Source organism: Entelurus aequoreus, linkage group LG04 (genome assembly GCF_033978785.1).
Source record: "Entelurus aequoreus isolate RoL-2023_Sb linkage group LG04, RoL_Eaeq_v1.1, whole genome shotgun sequence".
NCBI classification, from domain to species: Eukaryota; Metazoa; Chordata; class Actinopteri; order Syngnathiformes; family Syngnathidae; genus Entelurus; species Entelurus aequoreus.
The window spans coordinates 41,850,272-41,873,368 of NC_084734.1; the positions used below are offsets into that span (position 1 = coordinate 41,850,272).

General features: G+C 41.9%; 1 protein-coding gene across 2 annotated transcripts; it reads left to right on the plus strand.

Annotated features, from left to right (window-relative positions):
- Nucleotides 1-97: 97 nt before the first annotated feature.
- On the plus strand, nucleotides 98-22,298 carry ttc13 (tetratricopeptide repeat domain 13). 2 transcript variants are annotated; one of them, XM_062044913.1, is made up of 23 exons: nucleotides 98-354; nucleotides 10,130-10,224; nucleotides 11,382-11,457; nucleotides 11,538-11,608; nucleotides 11,692-11,757; nucleotides 12,774-12,866; nucleotides 12,968-13,084; nucleotides 13,154-13,264; nucleotides 13,332-13,414; nucleotides 13,477-13,618; nucleotides 13,883-14,057; nucleotides 14,130-14,286; nucleotides 14,535-14,665; nucleotides 14,747-14,879; nucleotides 15,013-15,105; nucleotides 15,288-15,371; nucleotides 15,514-15,598; nucleotides 16,083-16,192; nucleotides 16,295-16,430; nucleotides 16,660-16,739; nucleotides 17,811-17,889; nucleotides 20,766-20,845; nucleotides 20,925-22,298. In XM_062044913.1, exons 1-23 carry the CDS (start codon nucleotides 183-185, stop codon nucleotides 21,037-21,039), a joined length of 2,484 nt encoding a protein of 827 aa, XP_061900897.1. In that variant the 5' UTR covers nucleotides 98-182; the 3' UTR covers nucleotides 21,040-22,298. The 2 variants fall into 2 exon arrangements, with proteins under 2 accessions (XP_061900897.1, XP_061900898.1); XM_062044914.1 differs by lacking the exons at nucleotides 98-354; nucleotides 11,382-11,457 and having other exon boundaries at nucleotides 10,138-10,224; nucleotides 11,505-11,608.
- The last annotated feature ends 799 nt before the right edge of the window (nucleotides 22,299-23,097 follow it).

The following is a 23,097-nucleotide window of genomic DNA, read 5'->3' on the forward strand; positions in this document are numbered from 1 at the left end:
ATAATTTTGAAATAACCACAACGGAAACGCTGTGATAAGTTCTGCACCACGTGATCAATGAAAGTGGGTTGCTGGGAAATGTAGTTGAGCAGTACCACTTCCCGGTCGAAGGGCTGCGGAGGGGCGGGGCGTGCTGCAACGCGTTGCCTCTGCGCGGCGTCGCTCATGACATCCAGCCCAACATGGCCCCTGCCAGCCGGGCTGTTGTTGTGATTGCGCTCTCACTGCTCCGTTGCCCGTGTCCGCCGGTCTTCGCCACCGAGTTCTTCTCCACGCTGACGCTGTACAACAACGAACTCCACAAGCAGGGATGCAGCTCGCTGTCCGAATGGGAAGAGTACGCGGCGGACTGCGGTAAGAGTCTCGCTGGTCTTCCGCCACGTCTTCCCCGATTCAACCGTTACTAGCTAACCCACTGGCGTGCTAACGTCGCGAAGCTAATGACAACACATGCTTTGACAGCTCGTAGGCAGCCCTCTTTAATGTGTTGCTGTGACTAGTTGTTAAGGATGCTGTGAATGTAATGAAAACAATTGCATGGACATGTCACTACTACAAGTGTCAGGCAGCTTTAACCCCCTGTATAGGGCGGGGGTGTCAATGCCACACTTCATTCAGAAAACTCGCCATCGAAGAGCTCGCTTTGCTACATAAACAGAAAGCGATTTCGATTGTCTTGTAACAAAAAAAAAGCTACACGTTGCTTAGTAATTTAAGGCTGTCACACGGACGGAATGAACCGGTTTTACAAGTTGCTCATTACCCGACTGACTTTTGGTATGGCATCATGGCATGGTGTTTCCGACAAGTTACATTTTAATAGCATGTGTAAAAGTTCACGTTTGAAGAGATGAAAGAGAACAAGCTTCTGTTTCCAGTAAAAGTGAAGCTGCATGCTGCAACCCTTGTGGCTGGTCTTTTTGAATACAAAACCCCAAACCAGTGAAGTTGGCACGTTGTGTAAATCGTAAATAAAAACAGAATACAATGATTTGCAAATCCTTTTCAACCTATATTCAATTGAATAGACTGTAATGACAAGATATTTAATGTTCGAACTGAGAAACTTGTTTTTTTTTTGCAAATAGTCATTAACTTAGAATACAATGGCAGCAACACATTGCAAAAAAGTTGGCACAGGGGCATTTTTACCACTGTGTTACATGGCCTTTCCTTTTAACAACACTCAGTAAACGTTTGGGAACTAAGGAGACCAATTTTTGAAGCTTTTCATGTGGAATTTTTTCCCATTCTTGCTTGATGTACAGCTTAATTTGTTCAACAGTCTGGGGTCTCCATTGTGGTATTTTAGGCTTCATAATGCGCCACACATTTTCAATGGGAGACAAGTCTGGCAGGCCAGTCTAGTACTCACACTCTTTTACTATGAAGCCATGCTTGTTCTTATGCTTTCTGAGCTCACTATGGTCACCGCTCCCTGTACATATCCTACCAAGTGAGACCTACACTGTTACAATGTCCATTTCTCAGATGATATAATTGTTGATGACTGAAGTATGCTGATAGCAACCCAACGGACCCCACCCCCCGCCCCTCGCAGTCCCAACCCACTCCACATCCCACCCCCAGATTGTAAATAATGTAAATAATTCAATGTGTATACTCTGATGATTTACTTGTGTGATGACTGTATTAGTATATATTTGTACCATTAATTGATTAACATGGACCCCGACTTAAACAAGTTGAAAAACGTATTTGTTTGTTACCATTTAGTGGTCAATTGTACGGAATATGTACTGTACTGTGCAATCTACCAATAAAAGTTTCAATCAATCAATCAATGTTGTAACACGTGGCTTGGCATTGTCTTGCTGCAATAAGCAGGGGCGTCCACGATAACGTTGCTTGGATGGCAACATACAGGTATGTTGCTCCAAAACCTGTATGTACCTTTCAGCATTAATGTTGCCTTCACAGATGTTTAAGTCACCCATGCCTTTGGCACTAATACACCCCCATACCATGCTGTTTTTTTAACTTTGCGCCTATTACAATCCGGATGGTTCTTTTCCTCTTTGGTCCGGAGGACACGACGTTCACAGTTTCAAAAAACAATTTGAAATGTGGACTCGTCGGGCCCAGCGAAGTCTGCAACGTTTCTGGGTGTTGTTGATATATGGCTTTGGCTTTGCATAGTAGCGTTTTAACTTGCACTTACAGATGTAGCGACAAACTGTAGTTACTGACAGTGGTTTTCTGAAGTGTTCCTGAGCCCATGTGGTGATATCCTTTACACACTGATGTCGTTTTTGATACAGTAAGGGATCAAAGGTCCATAATATTATCGCTTACGTGCAATGATTTCTTCAGATTCCCTGAACATTTTGATGATATTACAGACTGTAGATGGTGATTTCCCTAAATTCCTTGCATTAGCTCATTGAGAAATGGTTTTCTTAAACTGTTTGACAATTTGCTCACGCATTTGTTCACAAAGTGGTGACCCTCGCCCCGTCCTTGTTTGTGAATGACTGAGCATTTCATGGAAGCTACTCTTATACCCAATCATGGCAACCACCTGTTCCCAATTAGCCTGTTCACCTGTGGGATGTTACAAATAAGTGTTTGATGAGCATTCCTCAACTTTTTCAGTCTGTTTTGCCACTTGTGCCAGCTTTTTCGAAACATGTTGCAGACATCAAATTCCAAATAAGCTAATATTTGCAAAAAATAAAGTTTTCCAGTTCGAACAATAAAAGTACCTGGTATTTTCAGTCTATTCAATTGAATATACCGTAATTTCCGGACTATAAGCCGCTACTTTTTCACCTCGTTCCCAAACAGTCATCTCTGTCCTGACAATCCCCTCCGTGGTAGCAGGAACCCCTATATACTATGGTAATTACACATCAAAACCCTGCGGCTTATAGTCGGGTGAGGCTTATATATGGAGCAATCTGTATTTTTCCCTAAATTTAGCTGGTGCGGCTTATAGTCAGGTGCGGCTTATAGTCCGGAAATTATGGTAGGTTGAAAAGGATTTGCAAATAATTGTATTTTGTTTTTATTTATGATTTACACAACGTGCCAACTTCACTGGTTTTGGGGTTTGTACATGCAGGAGTTAGACAAAACTCTTTACTATTTTGTTTATTTTTTTAGATTTTGGGCTGAACTTCCCCTTTTTAATAAGAGGAATATTATTTTCCTGCACTGTATGAATGGTCACAGTGCCATCGTTCAGCCTGAATCAAATAAATTGTAGGTTGAAAAAGTTTGGCCCCCACTGTTCTTCTGCAGCTGCGTCTGAGGTAGCGGTTGGACTGTGGGAGGTTGCGGGCTGCAACTAAGTATTATTTTGATAGTCAATTATTCAACGATTATCTTAAGGAATAGTCGACTAATCGAATAATAAAGCGTATACATATTTAATGGCTCTAATTTTTCTAAATGCAGCATAAGTTGTTTTTTTTGACATGTGCTTACTAACAACAAAGATGACTAACTTATTCATAAATATTACTTATACTGTAACTGTGCTGCTCATTCAGCTGTTACAAAAATTAAAATGACTAATGAAATGTTGTCCATTTAAAAAAAAAAAAAAAAGGAAAAGTGCTAAAAAAAAACAACTAACCTTGTTTTTGTATTAAAATCAGTTAAAATGAAAACAAACAACAAAAAACAAAATCTAAAAAAAAGAAAAGCATCTTGTGATGTTTAAAAAGCAGGACACTGGTATATTGATTATTGATTAACTCTTGGCAGTTTTAGCTCTCTAATAGACTCCGTGTGTAGAATTCTATATCTGATTAATTCTTAAAATGTTGGCTATTTAATAGATTGTATGTTTAATCTTAAGATACGTGTAGAATTCTATATTTGATTATTTTTTTTAAATGTTGGCTATTTAATAGATTGTATGTTTAATCTTAAAATACCTTCGCATTGGTGTGTGCCTGCGCACGTTGCTTTTGGTAAAGTATCTTTTTACGGCATTGCAAATTGACGCTGCAGCTGCTTTCTAATGTACTTAATTGATTAGACCAGGGGTCGGCAACCCACGGCTCCGGAGCCGCATGCGGCTCTTTGACCACTCTGATGCGGCTCAGCTGCATACTTGCCGACCCTCCCGATTTTCCCAGCATACTTGCCGACCCTCCCGATTTTCCCAGGAGACTTACAGATCTCAGTGCCTCTCCTAGAAATCTTCCGGGGCTAATAACTAAGTTGAGGGCGTGCCCTAATGGCACTGCTTTTATTGTCCTCTAAAGCATGTACAAACAGCGTGCCAGTCCGGCCACATGTTGTATTTGGCTTTTATTTGCACACTTAGGAGACAGAAAGGCATACTTGGTCCTTAGCCACACAGCTTACACTGACGGTGGCCGTATAAAACAACATTAACACTGTTACGTTACAAATATGCGCCACACTGTGAACCCACACCAAAAAAGAATGACAAACACATTTCTGAAGAACATCCTCACTGTAACACAACATAAACACATTAAAACAAATACCCAGAATACCATGCAGCCCTAACTCTTCCGGTCTACATTATACACCCCCGCTACCACCAAACCCCGCCCACCTCAACCAACGCACGGGGGGGGGGGTTGATGTGTGGGGTGGTTTGGTGGTAGCGGGGGTGTATAATGTAGACCGGAAGAGTTAGGGCTGCATGGGATTCTGGGTATTTGTTGTGTTGTGTTTATGTTGTGTTACGGTGCGGATGTTCTCCAGAAATAAACTGTGTGGCTGTTGACCAAGTACGCCTTGCTGTCACTTACGTGTGCTAGCAGAAGCTGCATTCAAAATGTGGCCGAGCAAGTACGCTGTTTGAGCATGCTGTAGAGGGCGCTAAAAACAGTGCCATCACGTCCTGAAATTCGGGACTCTCCCAGAAAAATTGGGAGAGTTGGCAAGTATGACGCTATCAAGCGCCATTCATTAGAAACTCGCGTGCCGCACTAACATTAAATTTTCATATTATGATGCGGGCCGGGGCGTGTGTCTGAGACCCCTGGATAAACATAGCACAAAGCAAAAAAAGCTCTGTATGCAGTGTTATTTCATTTTAAATTTTCAAAAGAGTTTTGTGGCTCCCATTGTTTTCTTTGATTTGTGAAACTTGTCAAAATGGCTCTTTGAGTGGTAAAGGTTGCCGACCCCTGGATTAGACAATGTTTAGCTGGCTGACTTTGGCTAAAATGATAGTTACATTTATTTTTCACACAAATTTGTCTCAATCTTGTTAGGTTCTACCTTGCTAGCTAACTAACTAACAGTACTTTTACTGAGGCTGTGTCCGTATCCTCCCTCCAAATGTCTGACATCATGTCTCCTCTTTAAGTGCTCGCGTATCACAGATGTACTGCCATAAAAACATAGTCCGCTTTGCAAAATGAGCTAGGTATTCATGTCTTAAACAAGAATAAGAGGAAATACCGTCACACTTTAGGTGTTATCACTGACAATGTTTTTGAGAGTGACCCACTAGTGGCCGGAAAAACATGAGTGATGATGTCACGACTATAGTCGACAAATATAATTGTTGCCGACAAATTTTATTGTCGACAATGTCGACTAATCATTGCAGCCCTAGTGGGAGGTAGGAGTGCGACTAAATGTGAGACGTGTGCAGTTGGAGATCGTCACATAGCGGGATTTATGGGCAAGATTCGGGCAGGAGTTGTAGGCGATGGGATGGATATTGCTCCGGATTGTGGTGAGACTGTGATATGACTGCACCAACATAGCCATCGCCAGAGCAGAAACCACAGACGGAGCCTACGTGACCCTGTAGGTATCGGATCAGGCTGGTGCAGTTCCTGTGGTGCTCTCGCTGACAGGACGTGCAGACCGTGGGAGTGAAATCACAGCGAATCATCTTTGAGAACCACTGCACCAGACACAAATGGGTTCCAGGTTGCGTTCGACATCGATTGCTGTTAAGTATTGAGGACTTCAGCTGCATCAGTCTTTTTAGTCGAGATGATGTCAGATGTCTGTATTTGTCTGGTTCTTTGATGTTTTTGACTTATATGTATATACAGTATGTATGTATGTACAGTACAGGCCAAAAGTTTGGACCCACCTTCTCATTCAATGGGTTTTCTTTATTTTCATGACTATTTACATTGTAGATTGTCACTGAAGGCATCAAAATTATGAATAAACACATGTGGAGTTATGTACTTAACAAAAAAAGGTGAAATAACTGAAAAAATGTTCTATATTCTAGTTTCTTCAAAATAGCTACCCTTTGCTCTGATTACTGCTTTGCACACTCTTGGCATTCTCACGATGAGCTTCAAGCTAGGGCTGGGCGATATGGCCTTTTTTTTAATATCGCAGTATTTTTAGGCCATATCGTGATACACGATATATATCTCGATATTTTGCCTTAGCCTTGAATTAACACTTGATGCATATAATCACACCAGTATGATGATTCTATGTGTCTACATTAAAACATTCTTGTTCATACTGCATTAATATATGCTCATTTTAAACTTTCAGGCAGAGAAGGAAATCACAACTAAGTCAATTGACCAAAACTGTATTTATTAAACTTTTATTAAGCAGTGGCACAAACATTCATGTAATTTCCAAAACAGAAAGTGCAAGATTGTCAGAGACATTTTAAAACAAGCTATTAGTGCACTTTTGTGCATGGTGTCACTAAGATGACTTATCAAAACAACACTAAATTAAAGTGTACTTTTTGTACAGAACGCCACTACAATAGTTTAAAACATGAAGTCACACAAGATATTTCAATAAGTGTAAAAAAAAAAAGAGCTGCATGATAGGAAATCAAATAGTGTATGTCCTTCGCTATGTGGTAGTACTGCAGACTTTTTGATTGATTGAAACTTTTATTAGTAGATTGCACAGTTCAGTACATATTCCATACAATTGACCACTAAATGGTAACACCCGAATAAGTTTTTCAACTTGTTTAAGTCGGGGTCCACGTAATTACACGTATTCCACGACATTATCTCCTTTTGTTGACTCTTTTTTTCATACGGTGTTGATCTGGAAATGTTTGCCTCGTCATTTTGTTGGTGTGGGCGTGTGGCACTGAACGAAGAAGTTAACAGTAACGAGTAAGCACTCTTCATTCTCTAGAAGGTGACTTTTCAAATGATGCTACATATTAGCAGTAATGCTACTTTTTGTAGAAACGCTTTTGCCCCACACTTGACAAATCATGGTTGTCTGTTCGACATATTCCCACTTGAAGCCAAACCACCGCCAGACGATGGACCCCCTGCTGTTTTTCTTGGGAATTAATTATTCCTTCATTTGTTACCAGATTCACACCTTCTTTCTCTTGTATTACCACTCGCATCACAGCTAACGTTACCCATGCCGCACCTCTCTGCTGCGCAAGGGCGTATACGTATGTGACGTATGACGTGACAGTATGTGACGTATGTAAGAATGTGTGCTTGCTGTCTGTGAGAAGGAGAGACAAGACAGAGTGGGAAGAGCCTGTCGTGTAATGCCAGCAGCTTAAAAGCAACTGCGTGAGAACGTATACTCGAATATCACGATATAGTCATTTTCTATATCACACAGAGACAAACCCGCGATATATCGATATATCGCCCAGCCCTACTTCAAGCACACCTGTGAAGTGAAAAACATTTCAGGTGACTACCTCTTGAAGCTCATTGAAAGAATGCCAAGAGTGTGCAAAGCAGTAATCAGAGCAAAGGGTGGCACTGGTTAGTAAATTTGACCGGCAACAAGAACCAGACTCCTGCTCCGATTGTACAGGGACCGAAATGGCCTGTAATAACAGACCCTGGAGCACCCCCCAAAGGACACTGAGAGACATGATCAACTGCCTGTTCCAAATCCACAAAACACATGTGGACTGGTTGAGCAAACTCCCCTGCCCTTTCCAGCACCCTGGCAAGAGTATATATCTGGTCCTGTGTTCCACGACGAAAATTGCATTTTTCCTAATGAATGGCCAGATAATTCTCTCCAGCACCCTGGAATAAACTTTCCCCGTGAGGCTGGGGAGTGTTATCCCTCTATAAATGGAACACACACTCCGGTTCCCCCTTCCTGTAAAGGGGGACCACCACCCTGGTCTGCCAATCCAGAGATACCTCCCCAGACTTCCATGCTATGTTGAAGAGATGTGTCAGCCACAAGCGTCCAATAACATCCAGAGCCTTGAGGTATTATGGGAAAATCTTGTCCTCTCCTGGGGCCTTGCCTCTGGGCAGAGTTTTGGTGATGGACATGTCTGCGTTTGTGATCTCAGACTCTGCCTACTCCACAGTGTGTGTCTGTAGGATTGAGGAGTTCCTCAAGGTATTTCTTCCATCGCCTACCTATATCCCCAGTAGTGGTCAGCAGGTTTCCGCCCCTACTATACAAAGTGTGGACAGGGCACTGCTTCCCCCTCCGGAGGTGTCTGATGGTTTGTCAGAATCTTTTTTAAGGCCGACCAAAAATCCTGCTCCAAGATCTACCCGAACTCCTCCCACGTGTGAGATTTTGCTTCCGCCACCACCGAGACCGCAGCTTGCTCGGCCTGTCGGTACCTGCCAGCTGCTTCGGGTGTCCCACAAGGTCTCCTTCTTCAGCTTGAAGGCCCCCTTTGTCCACCATCGAGATTGGGGGTTGCCAGCACAACTGGTACCAACTGCCTTGCAACCACAGCCCTGATCTGAAGCAGCAGCAATGGAGGCACAGAACACAGCCCATTCAGACTTAATGTCCCCCATCTCCCTCGGAATGCAGTAGAATCCCTGCCGGAGGAATGAGTTTATGATCTGGCGGACGGGAGCCTCTGCCAAACATTCTCAGCATACCCTCACTAAATGTTTGGATCTGTCAAATCTGTCCGGCATCCTCCCCCGCCACCTTATCCAACTTGTGGTGATCAGTTGACAGCTCAGGCCCTCTCTTCACCCGAATGTCCAAGACCTGCGGTTGTATATCTGATGATAGGACTAAAAAGTCGATCATCGACTTGCGACAGAGTGTGCCCTGGTGCCACCTGCACTTGTGGGCACACGTATGCTTGAAAATGGTGTTTGCTATTGACAAACTGTGGCTAACACAGAAGTCTAAAACAGAATACCACTCTAATTCAGATAGGGGAGGCTGTTCCTCTGAATCACGCCCCTCCATCTTTCGCTGTTGCTGTCAACGTGAGCGTTGAAGTCACCCAGTAGAACAACAGAGTCCCCCGGGGGAACGCCTTGCAGCACTCCCTTCAGGGTCCCCAAGAACGCTGGGTACTCCGAACTGCCATTTGGGGTATAGGTGCAAACCACAGTCAGAGCCCGTCCCCCGACTTAAAGGCGAAGGGAAATAACTCTTTCTTTCACTGGGGATGACTCGTACACACAGATGCTAGGCCGGGAAGCTAATAATAAACCCACACCTGCTGGCCGACAGTTCCACGTCCCTCTTTTGGGCTGGGCCCGGCCGGGCTGCGGGGATGAAGTCCCGGCCACCAGGCACTCGCTGATTAAATGATAAATAATGATAAATGGGTTATACTTGTATAGCGCTTTTCTACCTTCAAGGTACTCAAAGCGCTTTGACAGTATTTCCACATTTACCCATTCACACACACATTCACACACTGATGGCGGGAGCTGCCATGCAAGGCGCTTACCAGCACCCATCAGAGGCAAAGGGTGAAGTGTCTTGCCCAAGGACACAACGGACGTGACTAGGAAGGTAGAAGGTGGGAATTGAACCCCAGTAACCAGCAACACTCCGATTGCTGGCACAGCCACTCTACCAACTTCGCCACGGCTTGGCTTCAGGGTGGGGCCCCGGTATCTCTCGCCCAGGCGAGGTGCGGTTCCTGGATCGTCTTTTCTTCATGGAGTCTTCCAAATCGCTTATAGTCTAGCCCATCACCTTGGTCCACTTTGCATGTAGCCCCCGACAACATAGCTCCTTGGATCATTTGGGTCCTCAAACTACTCAACCACGCTAAGGTGGCCATTCATGGGGAAGGTGTGTTGTAATTGAGTAATTCCACCCTTATCAACAGTTGCCACTTCTACTGGCCTCTTTAGAATTTATTGTCATTTGATTACAATAAAGCTGTAAACCAAAACTGGTCATGTGGACTCTTCCCATGCAGATAAATGCATATGTCTCCTTTCAGAGTCGTCCGTTCTGCAGTTGGACGACCCAGACTGCGAAGAGGGAAGCAACCCACCCTGCGAGTCAGTTTTCTCGCTGAATGCTGAAAAGATTATTGTGAGTAAACACACAATTATTACGTATGTTTGTTGTGCACATTGTCAGAATGTGTGTATTTTCAGCTTTTTGTTGAAATTTAAGGAGTAACATAAAGTGCACTAGAACCTTGGCAGGTGATCTTCTCTAAACTTTTGAAAGCACATGTCCAACTGTTCAATGTTTCAGTAATTTTAGCTCTTCTTTAACAAGCAGCTGAATGGTAAAATTCACAAATCCATGAATTGATTAACACATTTATAGTGATAATTCATTCACATTATATATTTTTCATGTTGACACATTTACATTTTGTTCACTTCCTGTGTAAAATAAAGAGAACGCTATCAATAAATAATGTTATTACAGTTTGATTTAAAAAAAAAAAAAAAAAGACTAATATATATTTATAGTTTCAGGGAAAAAGAAGAAATTGAAAAAATAAATATGTAGAGACATTAGGTATGAACAAGTAAAGCAAATACATTGAGAAAAATATATTAATACTAATGTAAAAAGTTATGACTGAATTTCACAATTCATGAATAATTTGCGGATATTTGTCCAAATCCTTTAATTTTCTCCGGCTTTTTAAGTTTCATGCTTTCCTGCTGATGTCAGCATTTGTTCCTTTTTGCTTGCTCCTTTGTCAGAGCAATGCCACCTTGTTTTTTTGTTGGTGGACTTCATGATGATGACAGGTGCGGTGTTATTCCAGCCAGACATTGGGATGCATGTATTCATGTTGTTGACATCCACTCCTATGATTGCAGAAATGAAGGTTAAATTGGGGACGGTATGGCGCAGTTGGGAGAGTGGCCGTGCCAGCAACCTGAGGGTTCCTGGTTCAATCCCCACCTTCTACCAACCTTGTCACGTCCGTTGTGTCCTTGAGCAAAACACTTCACCCTTGCTCCTGATGGGTCGTGATTAGGGCCTTGCGTGGCAGCTCCCGCCCTCAATGTGTGACTTTGTGTATGAATTGGTGAATGTGGAGATAGTGTCAAAGCGCTTTGAGTAACTTGAAGGTAGAAAAGCGCTATACAAGTATAACCCATTTAAATTAAGTTTTCTTGTAAAATTTACAGAGCATTTTAGATCTTCCTGAAATTTCACTCAAAAGTTGAATATTCCTAACTTCTTGTAATTAGCTCATGTTTTCATCTCATTGGTGGCAGAATCAAGCCAAGCTGTTTATAGAGCAGAAGAAAATCCCTTTTCCTGTAGAAAACACCAACACAAATGAGGAACTTGGTAGGTTGTTGCCTGGCTAACATTAAATCATTAACCCTTCTTTGCAGTCCTATTCATGGCGTCATTATGCATCTTTGCAGCCATCGGCTTCGTTCTGATCGGCAACGGCCTTTACGACGAAGCCATAAAACACTTTTCCCTGCTGCTGCAGGTGCGTCTTAACTTCATTTGCTCTTATTATTATCATAACCTCAAAACCTCTTAAATAGCACTTTGTTTTTTGTTGTGCTACAGGGTGACCCAGAGCTGGTCTGCGCCATCTACGGCCGAGGAATCGCCTACGGGAAAAAAAGCCTCCAGGTAAGTGGTATATTGTTAAATCAGCACAAAAACACTTCATTGGTGCTTTCCAAATGTCCTGGGGTCTCCTCTATAAAGCCTGCGTACACACAAAACAGGGACGAAAAGTTAATATAAGCATATGGTGTTTTTTCCACACAAAATATGTGATCTACAAAATGTGATTTGTTCTTAGTAAAATGATATATGACAACAATATTAGGGCTACACAATTTTGCAAAAATTCCAAATCAACTTTTCCACATATTTTAAGACTTCCAAGATATGTTATTGTCATTTTCTGGCTTAGATTTGAGATTGCGATTCTCTGGAATGTTGTGTTCCGTTCCGTTTCCTTCCAGGGCCATGTGCTTCAGTTAAAAAAATAAAAATGTGTGTGTATATATATATAGATATATATATATACATACACATATATACAGTACTGGCCAAAGGTTTGGACACACCTTCTCATTCAATGCGTTTTCTTTATTTTCATGACTATTCACATTGTAGATTGTCACTGAAGGCATCAAAACTATGAATGAACACATGTGGAGTTATGTACTTAACAAAAAAAGGTGAAATAACTTAAAACATGTTTTGTATTCTGTTTCTTCAAAATAGCCACCCTTTGCTCAGATTACTGCTTTGCACACTCTTGGCATTTTCTGGATGATCTTCAAGAGGTAGTCACCTGAAATGGTTTTCACTTCACAGGTGTGCTTGAAGCTCATCGAGAGAATGCCAAGAGTGTGCAAAGCAGTAATCAGAGCAAAGGGTGGCCATTTGTGTGTAAAATTTTGAGGACAAAAATGAATATATTCCATTTTGGAATAATGCTTTAACATACAGTAACACAATGTGGAAAAAGTGAAGCGTTGTGAATACTTTCCAGATGCACTGTAATCCTTCATAATGTTGTTGTAGAGAAAAAAATCATTCTGTTAGCTGTGCACAAGCCACATGTCTACAGTCACTGTTGCGTTATTCTCTTATTTTCAAGTCCAGTACCTGTTATAACTCCATTCTCTCAGGATATCAAAAATGCTGATCTGGCGTTGTACGAGCTCAACAGAGTCATCACGCTGGAGCCCAACTGGCCAGAAGTCTATGAACAGCGAGCAGAGGTGAAATCTTGTTTCCTGCTTCCCAAGTTAAAAAAAACAACAACAAAAACTTGACCTTTTGCCATATTCAGCGACACTAACACACATGTGTGTCCTTTTAGATTCTCTCTCCTCTGGGTCGCATCAGTGAGGCTCTGGCTGACTTGACCAAAGCCATCCAGCTGCAACCTTCAGCGCGTCTCTACAGGCACAGAGGAACGCTGCTTTTCATCTCAGAGGTTTCAACTGTCATGTGTTTATGTGTGCGTGTATGTATTCTCATACTGACCCACTGACTGATCTAAAAGGACTATGTGGCAGCGTCCGAAGACTTCCAGCAGTCCTTGGAGCTGAAGAAGAATCAGCCCATTGCCATGCTCTACAAAGGCCTCACCTTCTTTCACAGAGGCATGCTGAAGGTGAGAGAATATTTGCTTTGGGTCATGTCAACTTGCTCTTTCTTTGACATGTGTGCCCTCCCACCAGGAGGCCATTGAGACGTTTAAAGAGGCGCTGAAGCTCAAGTCTGACTTCATAGATGCTCACAAGAGCCTTGGACAAGCCTATAGGTACCTCTTCCCCATGTTCTCCTTTCATTTTTGCCCTTGATGTGTTTTCCACCTCTTTGCAGAGAGCTGGGCGACTTCGAGGCGGCCATGGAAAGCTTCCAGAAGGCCCTCATGCTCAACCAGAACCACATCCAGTCCTTGCAGCTGCGGGGCATGATGCTCTACCACCACGGCTCCCTGCAGGAGGCCATCGGCAACTTCAAGGTTAGAGACACGCACTCCAAACTCTTCTGATTGGCTCAAATTACAACCCTGCCAACATATACGCATTTTAACCCCTAAATATGCTTGTGCATGTCGACATGCCGCTCTCCAGCTCCACAAAGCTAATATAAAAATTAAAAAAACACCTTAGATATCTTTAAAGTTGGCATGTCTAAAAATCATAGCACCATCTTTTGCCTTGGTATGCATGTGATAGTGCCCAAATTCATTGACGGGTATTTTTCCTCCTGGTTTGATGTGCAGAGGTGTCTCCAGCTGGAGCCTTACAATGAGGTGTGCCAGTACATGAAGGGTCTGAGTCACGTAGCCATGGGCCAGTTCTACGAGGGCATCAAAGCTCAGACTAAAGTCATGCTCAACGACCCACTACTAGGACAGAAGGCCAGCTCGGAATACCTCAAAGTCAAATATCTCAGAGGTGGGGCCAATAGTCCATCTGTCAGTCAGTCAGATGTTCCACATGATTGCAAGTAAGCTATCTTTTGACCAGAGTACTCTCGCTACCTGCATTCCCACCTGGATGTCCCCGTCGCCGAGTACAACGTGGACCAGGACTTGCCTGGGAACTTCAAGAATCACTGGTCCAAGAACCTTCCCTTCCTAATAGAAGACTACGAGGAGCAGCCTGGCCTGCAGCCGCACATCAAGTATGGTTGATTGTTGATTTATTTAATTTTCTAGTTGACCCCTTCTTTTGCTGTTGTTGTTGTATGCCATTGCTGTTTTATTGATGGTATTGTTTACTACATTGTATTTATCATTTGATCCTCTTGTAATTGAGCTACTGTGTCAACAAATTTCCCTTGGGGATCAATAAAGTTTGTCTAAGTCTAAACTACTAACGATACCGCTGAGGTAAAAAAAAAGTTTAGAAAATGTTTTTTTTTCGTGGCAGGGACGTGCTGCCGCAGAACTTTGAGAGCTACAGCGCCAACGTCCAGAAGCTGATCTGCACGGCAGACAACCTGGGGGCTCTGATGCAGTATGACACTCCGGGCTTCTTGCCCAACAGAAGGATACACAGAGGTGATAGGCGACCCCTCCCCCAATGTTAAGCCTATGTAGTGTCTTTTACAAAACAAGCACTAAAATGTGTGTGCTCGCTAGCCATGGGCCTGGCTACAATGGAGGTGATGCAGGCCATGCAGCGCACGTGGACCAACGCCAAAGTGCGCATCAACGGCAAAACCAGGCAGATGCAGTGGAGGGACATGTTTGACGTTGCGGTCAAGTGGAGAAGGTGGGATTTTCACGTTGTTGTTGTTCTAGACATCACAATAAATATCAGAGGAAAAAATCACATTGTATTGTAACAATCAGAGGATGGAGGATCTATAGGATCTAATTAATTAGAAATATTTGCTTACTCTTAGGATCGCTGATCCCGACCAGCCGGTTCTGTGGTTGGACCAAATGCCCGCGAGGAGTCTCAGTCGTGGATTTAACAATCACATAAACCTCATCAGGTGATCAAAAAACTTCAGTACATTTTAGCTGGCTCTCAATTTGCGTGTTTAACATTTAGCATTTTGACTGCGTTCACTTATGCACTCAAAAGTGTAAACATTGAAGTGTGCAAATTGAAACACAGCCTTTATTTGTTGCCTTTGGCGCCACTCTTGTACTATCGTTTCATTCCTTTCCTCAGGGGTCAGATTATCAACATCAGATACCTGGCGTACTTTGACAACATTCTGGACTTCATCAAAGACCGAATACTGGTCTACCATGGGTACACACACTTGCTCACATTTCATACTCCTTTTGTGTCTTCTCTCCCCCACGAGCCCTATCGCTTACATACAATGTCACAAAGCGGCCTAACTGTCTGTCGATGTGCATGACTCATTGGCATATTGCTTTTCCTTTCTCAGGGCGTACAACCCCAAAGGACTTGTAGAGGTCCGCCAAGCCTTGGAGAATGTGAATAAAGTAGAGGATCTTCTTCCTATAATGAAGGTAAATATGATAAGGAACTCTGTGGAAGTTAAAAGCCACACACAGGTTGAAAAGAACAAAAATTCACACCGTCATGATTTCTGTCAAGCTTCTTAAAAGGGGGAATAGTTTTACTTTTAGTTCAATTTAGTTTATTTGGTTTGTCCAAATAATAAAAACGATAGAATGGTGTGTGTTTGACCCTGAAGCAGATTAATTAACTTGATATTATTTCCTATGAGGAAACTATGTTTGGTAATAATGATACTTTTGAAGTCAACCAAGTTAATTCCCTCTTGACTTTGCAGCTTGGAGTTCAATTCTCATGCATGTAACTTGTTTGTGACTGTGACTGGGTTTCAAATCACATAGATGTTCAGTGGTACCTCGGATTTCATTAGTAAGCCGTTCCTAAAGGTTGGACAAAGTACATATAATTTGAATACGAAATATAAGTGTGGAAGTGCGCAGTTTGGAACATAGCCATTGTGTTTGTTTCCTGAAGCAGTTCAACAGTAAAACCAGAGATGGCTTCACGGTCAACTCCAAAGTGCCCAGCATGAAGGATTCTGGGAAAGAGTACGACGGCTTCACCATCACCATCACGGGAGACAGGTGTGCACTGTTCTCTTTACATTGTGCTATGTGAAGCAGAAGCTTTCGTACTATCACACGGTGACACTGAATCATTCTGTGTTTCTGTGCTTGTCCACGCAGGGTGGGCAATATGCTGTTCTCTGTTGAGACTCAGACCACAGAGGAGCGCACGGAGCAGTACCAGTCAGAGATCGAGTCCATCTACAGGGAGCTGACGGCCAAAGGGAAGGCCTTGATGCTCTCCACAGAGCTCGGGGTGTGTTTTATCTCCTCTTGTAGGACATTATTAAGCTTATCTTATAAGAGATAACACTAACTACTTTCTGCTTTGGTGGATAGAACAGACATTGTAACAAAGTAGCACTGCTTTTATCAAGTTCTCAAAGTTCTCACTCTGTGCAGAAAAGAAAAGAGAAAATCCAATAAGTTGTTAAAAAAGTTGTGTTTTTTGGACGGTGATAACATTTGCTCTTTTTTTTTTTAAGGACGCAGACGCCGTGTGCAACCTGATCCTCTCCTTGGTTTATTACTTCTGCAACCTCATGCCGCTATCCAGAGGCTCCAGGTAATCATCTACCTGTGATTTGAAGAAAGAAAAAAAACAACTTATCTCAACACCATAACGGCTTCAAAGTGGCACCCAGTAGAGCGTAGACATCCGCCCAACAATCCTAATATGCATTGAAGGGTGTACATTCATATAAACACACATGCTGAATTTAATTTTTTTTTAAAGAAAATTATTAAAAATTATATCTTTACAACATCTACTAAAAATGTTCAGTTCTTCCTTTGCTCATGCCAAACCCCTCTATAGATTTCGATGTAGCTTTGTTAGTTTTTTTTCATTGAGAAATTAAAAAACACAACAAAAGAACAACTTTTTTCCTTGTGGGATGAATTTAACAGCATTTGCTCTCAGTAACATCTAAATGTCCTCTCATAAGCACACAAGGTTGGTCTTTTCTTGTATTTTAGTCAAGTCATTAAACATAGTAGGCTATATGCTACCAGGCGTCAACAGCTACACAACAGTTAAACACACAAGCTAGACATACGTAATAAGTGTCCTTAATAGAACAATATTGTAGTCTAAAACAGTACATTTGTCAGTATAAACAAGTATCAAATATTTATAGTTGGATATTACTTACAGATACAAAGTTTTCAAGGCAAATAGCATATTAGCAAGTATCCAGTAACCGCATTGTCCACATCATTCAACTCATGTGGCCACTAAAAAAACAATTACCATTAGTTCTTACATTGCACACTACAAAATAATAAAAGAATCAAATCAATATCAGTATCGGCCAATACTCAGGGCTCCAATATCGGTATGGTATCAGAAATGGAAAAAGTTGCATCAGGGCACCCTTAACTTACAAAAGGTGCCGTTACACAACATCACATCTTGTTAAAGCATCTTCTTACCGGAAAAGGTTGAGTGAAATGTCTTGTGAGATAGCACCCTCTGCTGGGTGTATTGATTTTTTAGCTGTTTTCCCCTGCAGATAGTGCCAGCCAACCACTTCTATGTTGAGTTACCAAAAACGTATTGAAGGTGAAGTGTTAAAAAGTATATCTGTAATGTGAAACAGCAGGTGTGTGTGTGTGTGTGTGTGTGTGTGTGCAGCGTGGTGGCCTACTCTGTAGTCATGGGAGCGCTAATGGCCAGTGGGAAAGAGGTCAGTGGTCGGATCCCCAAAGGAAAGGTAATGTCACTTTTATTTTAAAGTACCAGTAGAGTGGAAAAACAAGGTGCCTCTATATTGAAGCAATTATCAACAAGATCGGATGTATGACACCGAAAGACTTATAAAGTTTGTGAGTAAACTGATCAAAATAGTATCAATCTCACTGAGATTCCCGAGCCATTTTGAGAGACAATGAGTTAGCCAGATGCGTCAGCGCGTGACGTAGAGGTAGGAACTACAAATGCCTTCATCACCAACCATGCAAATCATGCAGACCTTGTGAGAGCCAACAACGATCACTTTGGGAACATTATGATCCAGAGACTTATATTGTTGATCCTGAATATAAGGAGGGTGAGCTACATATTTTAAAAGCTCTGCTAAACAGATCCAGCTTTAGAGACACTAAGCATCATGTAGCAGTATTGCTGAGTGCTAAACAAGAAATACAAATTACAAACGTAATAAAATGATCACTTACTGTACAATGTCTGCTCTTACTTCGATGACGACTGATAAGATGTCCATATCTTCCCGTTTAAATGAAGAATTAATCATGATGCACATAAAGGTTTAACAAGGAAAAGTCTCCCTGCAGACAGTCTTCGGTTGTGTGTGTTTGTTTCCATCTCTGTGTATAAATTGAATGTCACAGATAAACAACTCTAGATTAATGGCTAAATCTTCCTATTATCCAGATGAGAGGCATGATTTATAATCTAGAATTACTTTGACGAGCCGAGACGCAATGATGCGGAAGGCCAGCTCACGATAAAAAGCAGCAGATGCCTAGTTAGCTGTGTGTTATCATCCTGCCGCTAAAAATTGTTTGTTTGCAATGGCGCTTAGAATAACAACATCGCTAATATTTCGTTAATATGCACGTCACGATATGTAAATAGATAATTGTCGGCAGGTTTTGGATGGTTATTTACTGGGTTTTGTGGGTGGAATAGAGAGCCATCATTGACTACATTGTTAGCGGACCTTTTATGTGTTTATTTATTTCCGACTTAGAATGTATGAAAAAAAGAAAAACGTGTTCATTTCTTTATATAGGGATTGTGAATGTTAGACATCACATCCCTCTCTAATTTTTACCTATTTCCTGTATGACTGATCTGAAAATGTGGTCAGAGTGCGGAAGTGTTAGTACAGTTACGTCAATCTAAGGAAATTACCGAAGACGTTCGGAGCGGAATATTCAAAATTGCTTACTGAATTTGTGACATTTTGTGATATTTAGACGGTATTTTCACATACTTTACTTATTGTAAATACGGGTGGATATGGTTTAATGCAGACCTGGGCATTTTGCGGCCCGCGGGCCACATCCGGCCCTTTGTGCGTTCCTATCCGGCCCGCGTGAGGCCTATCATAAATTACAAAATACATTTAAAAAAGTATCTATGTCGAGTGTGCAATACAACGGTGCTGCTTTTGTTTTGAAAAGCGTTATTTGTATTACTTCCGTGTGGACGTATGCGCATGCGTGATTGTGAGTGAATGTGAACAGCGGCAATCACAAATTACAAAATAAAGTTTAAAAAACATCTATGTCGTGCGCGCAATACAACTGTGCTGCTTTTATTTTGAAAAGTGTTATTTATGTACGTATGTCCGTGTGTAACCTGTTAGTGAAGGTGCACAGCGACAAGTGATGCGCGGTTTACACCCGAGACGCTAAAAAGAGAAAAGTTGATGACGAATGCCGTGTTTTCAACAAGACATGGACTGCCTAGTATTTCTTTACAGAAATTAAAGGTAAAGCCATGTGCTTAATTTGTGGTACACAGGTTGCTATGTTTAAAGAATATAATTTGAATCGCCACTACATGACAAAGCACGAGGAAAAATACCGGAATCTGTCTGATGAAGCGTGCACAAGGGAGGCTGATGCGTTGATGGTAAAACTGCAAACCCAACAAGGACTTTTTGCCAAATTTCACACCCCCAGAATGCAGCCGTCAGGACAAGTTTCGTCATTTCTCACAAAATCGCCAGAAAAAGTAAGGCGTTTTCTGACGGAGAGTTTAGCTGAGATAAGCTCCAGCACCCCCCGTGACCCCGAAAGGGACAAGCGGTAGAAAATGGATGGATGGATGGAGTTTATTAAGGAGTGCTTATTGGACTCTGTTGCGCTGATATGCCCGGAAATTTGGAGCTTCAGCTGAAGAACAGAACGGCCGACTTTGACTGTTTTTCGCTGGCTTTGGATGAGAGCTGCGATGTACGTGACACCGCCCGGTTGCTCTTCTTCTTACGTGGGATAACTGCTGACTTTCAAATCACGGAAGAGCTGGCAGCCATGCAGTCAATTAAAGAGACAACCACAGGTAATGACTTGTTCACATAGGTAAATGCGTGTTTGAACATGTTAGGACTGAAATGGGACAAGCTGGCAGGTGTGACAACATATGGTTGTCCAAATCTGACGGGGAAAAATGTTGGACTTTTAAAGACGATGCAGGATAAACTTTAAATTAACCCTGTGCAGAAATTGTATTATACATCAGGAAGTGTAGTGTAAGACAGTGTTAAAAATAAAACCATCAAAAGCAATCTGCTTTTGGTATAAAGTTAAGTTAAATTAAAGTATTATTATAATTAATTATTCTTATTATTGTTATTATTTATCTTACGGTATATCAAAAATAATATTGAGCAAAATTTAATTGAAATATTGTCGATGTGGCCCTCCAGCAGTGCTCGGGTTGCTCATGCGGCCCCCGGTAAAAATGAATTGCCCACCCCTGGTTTAATGGATACAATGAAACACAATTAAGCAAATAAAGTAAACTTGTTTTTCCACTCTACTGGTACTTTAAATTGATCATCAGTCTTTAAAGTAAGTATATGAGCCTTTAACATCTTATTATGTTATTTGTTTGTAGCTGGTAGACTTTGAAGCCATGACGATGCCAAGTCCAGACGGCTTCAGTAAAACAACAAAGAGTTGGATGAACCTCAGAAGGTGAGACGAGCGCACACACATTAATGCACCTCATGAACGTTATTTCAATACATTTTACAAGATTTTTCTCATTGCGCAGTTTACCCACTTGGTACCAGAATCTTCCCTCTGTAGCAGAGACCTTCCCGTCTACCAGAACCATGATCGAAGTTCTCAACACGGACTCGTCGTCGCAATGTTCAAAGAAGTCTTAGCACAAGTGTTTAAGTCTTAATAGTTCTTCTAACGGAGCAAAGGGACAGAGTCAGATTTCAGGATACATTTTCCAAATTCTGTTTTAAAAAAGTCGTACAGTGGAAGAACCCCTAAAGTCCAACACTGGCTGATGATCTGCCTCTGCTTTGTTTTGGAAGAAAAATAGCAATACAACTTATCTTTTCCAGAGTCAAACTGTCCTCTTCTCAAAAAATGCTGTATGAATTGTAAGCAATTTACTGTAGGTAACATTTTAACACAAAAAATACCTCAGTCTTAATGACAAAGGTGATTCGCACCTCTTTTTTTTACATTGGAAATGTTATGAGTGTAAAAGCACTTAATGTTCAAATGCACAGACAATTCTGTAATTTTTGCTAAAATGTTTGACAAAAAAGGAATTATGTAGTTATCGGCTTTTAGCGGTTCCCCTGTTTGTCATGATTTGGTCCCCCTCAAAGATGCAGCACATTTTTTGCTTTGGTCCCCCTTTATTTTCCCATCGGTCATCTTTGTCGTTATCCCCATAAAACTGCACAACAACAAGGAGGTTGACCGCACTGGTAAAATTTCACGTTAATGATCCGTTTTAGTTGATTCAGTATTAGGGTGAACATATGGTGCCAGGAGAACCACTTTAGTTTGGTTTCCTTTCCTGACGTTTGAGTGCACATCTCCATGCTGACGGAGACAAACCGCAATATGACTTTATGCAAAAAAGTACTATGTTCAAAACAAGCACACTGAGTAAGGAGCACATATTGTTAAATAAAAACCGAAGTGTTTAAAAGTAAGGGATTGTAGGCTTTTAATGGTTTGGTTGTCATGGTAACATGAGAACTGTAAGAGTTTGAATGTTAAAATTTGCAGAGTCCCAAAAAAAAAAGTCCAAGCAAAATGGTCACTTTAGTTTTGTATTCGACCATGAAGTGATGTTTACATGATTTTACTCCAGCTGCCATCAAGCACAAGCAGGCCTCTTCAAAGTGTTCATTTCACTTCAGCTTGTTTTTCCTTTCCCCTTTGGATGTCGTTTGTATGAAAGCTGTATTTCTCCATTGAATGTTTCGTTTCCACAGCAGCAGAAGACAAAAAAAGTATTTATTAATATTATTATTACATTCTGCTCTTCCGCACAGCAGTTTAAAGTTTTCAAAGTATCAAAGATTGTGTTGTTGTACCGCACATCAAGTGGCACAACTTATCTGAAAATTGGAAGGAGTGGATGTTCTCCAGCCAAATAAACTGGTTGACCATGTTTACGTGATATCTCTTGTATTTTATTTCAACTGGGAAGTACAGAGAAGAACAAAATGTTTAGACAAAACCAGATAATATTTTTAACCTTTGACTAACAACTATCCTTTACTTCCTGGTGCATCATAAATTTGTAATGCAGCTTAATTTGTCAAGTTGGATTAAGTATAACTGTAACTTCAGTAGTTATTTGTGTATTAAAATCATTGGCATACAAGGTTTAACAAAAATTAAAATTTCACTAAAACTGAGGTCCTCTTGAATCTGAGGTTCGATGGTTTGTACAGTCCAGGTAGGGGACGAGACTCTGTCCCAGGTGGAGGAGTTTAAGTATCTCAGGGTCTTGTTCACGAGTGAGGGAAAGATGGAGAAGGAAATCAGCCGGAAAATCGGAGCAGCTGGGGCAGTATTGCAGTCTCTCTGCCGCACTGTTGTGACGAAACGAGAGCTCAGCCAGAAGGCAAAGCTCTCCGTCTACCGAGCTATCTACATTTCTACTCTCACCTATGGTCATGAAGTGTGGGTAATGACCGAAAGAATAAGATTGCGGATACAAGCGGCCGAAATGAGTTTCCTCAGAAGGGTGGCTGGCATCTCCCTTAGAGATAGGGTGAGAAGTTCAGTCACCCGAGAGAGACTCAGAGTAGAGCCGCTGCTCCTTCGCTTGGAAAGGAGCCAGCTTAGGTGGTTCGGGCATCTCGTGCGGATGCCTCACGAGCGTCTCCCTAGGGAGGTCCTCGTTGCACGTCCCACTGGGAGGAGACCCCGCGGCAGGCCAAGGACCAGATGGGGGATTACAT

Excerpts from the sequence above, each read along its gene's own strand:
- ttc13 (XM_062044913.1), top strand. The coding sequence starts at position 183 with ATGGCCCCTGCCAGCCGGGCTGTTGTTGTGATTGCGCTCTCACTGCTC. Across the intron at positions 10,225-11,381 it reads TGAATGCTGAAAAGATTATT|AATCAAGCCAAGCTGTTTAT; the intron begins GTGAGTAAACAC and ends CATTGGTGGCAG. Across the intron at positions 14,880-15,012 it reads GTTGCGGTCAAGTGGAGAAG|GATCGCTGATCCCGACCAGC; the intron begins GTGGGATTTTCA and ends GCTTACTCTTAG.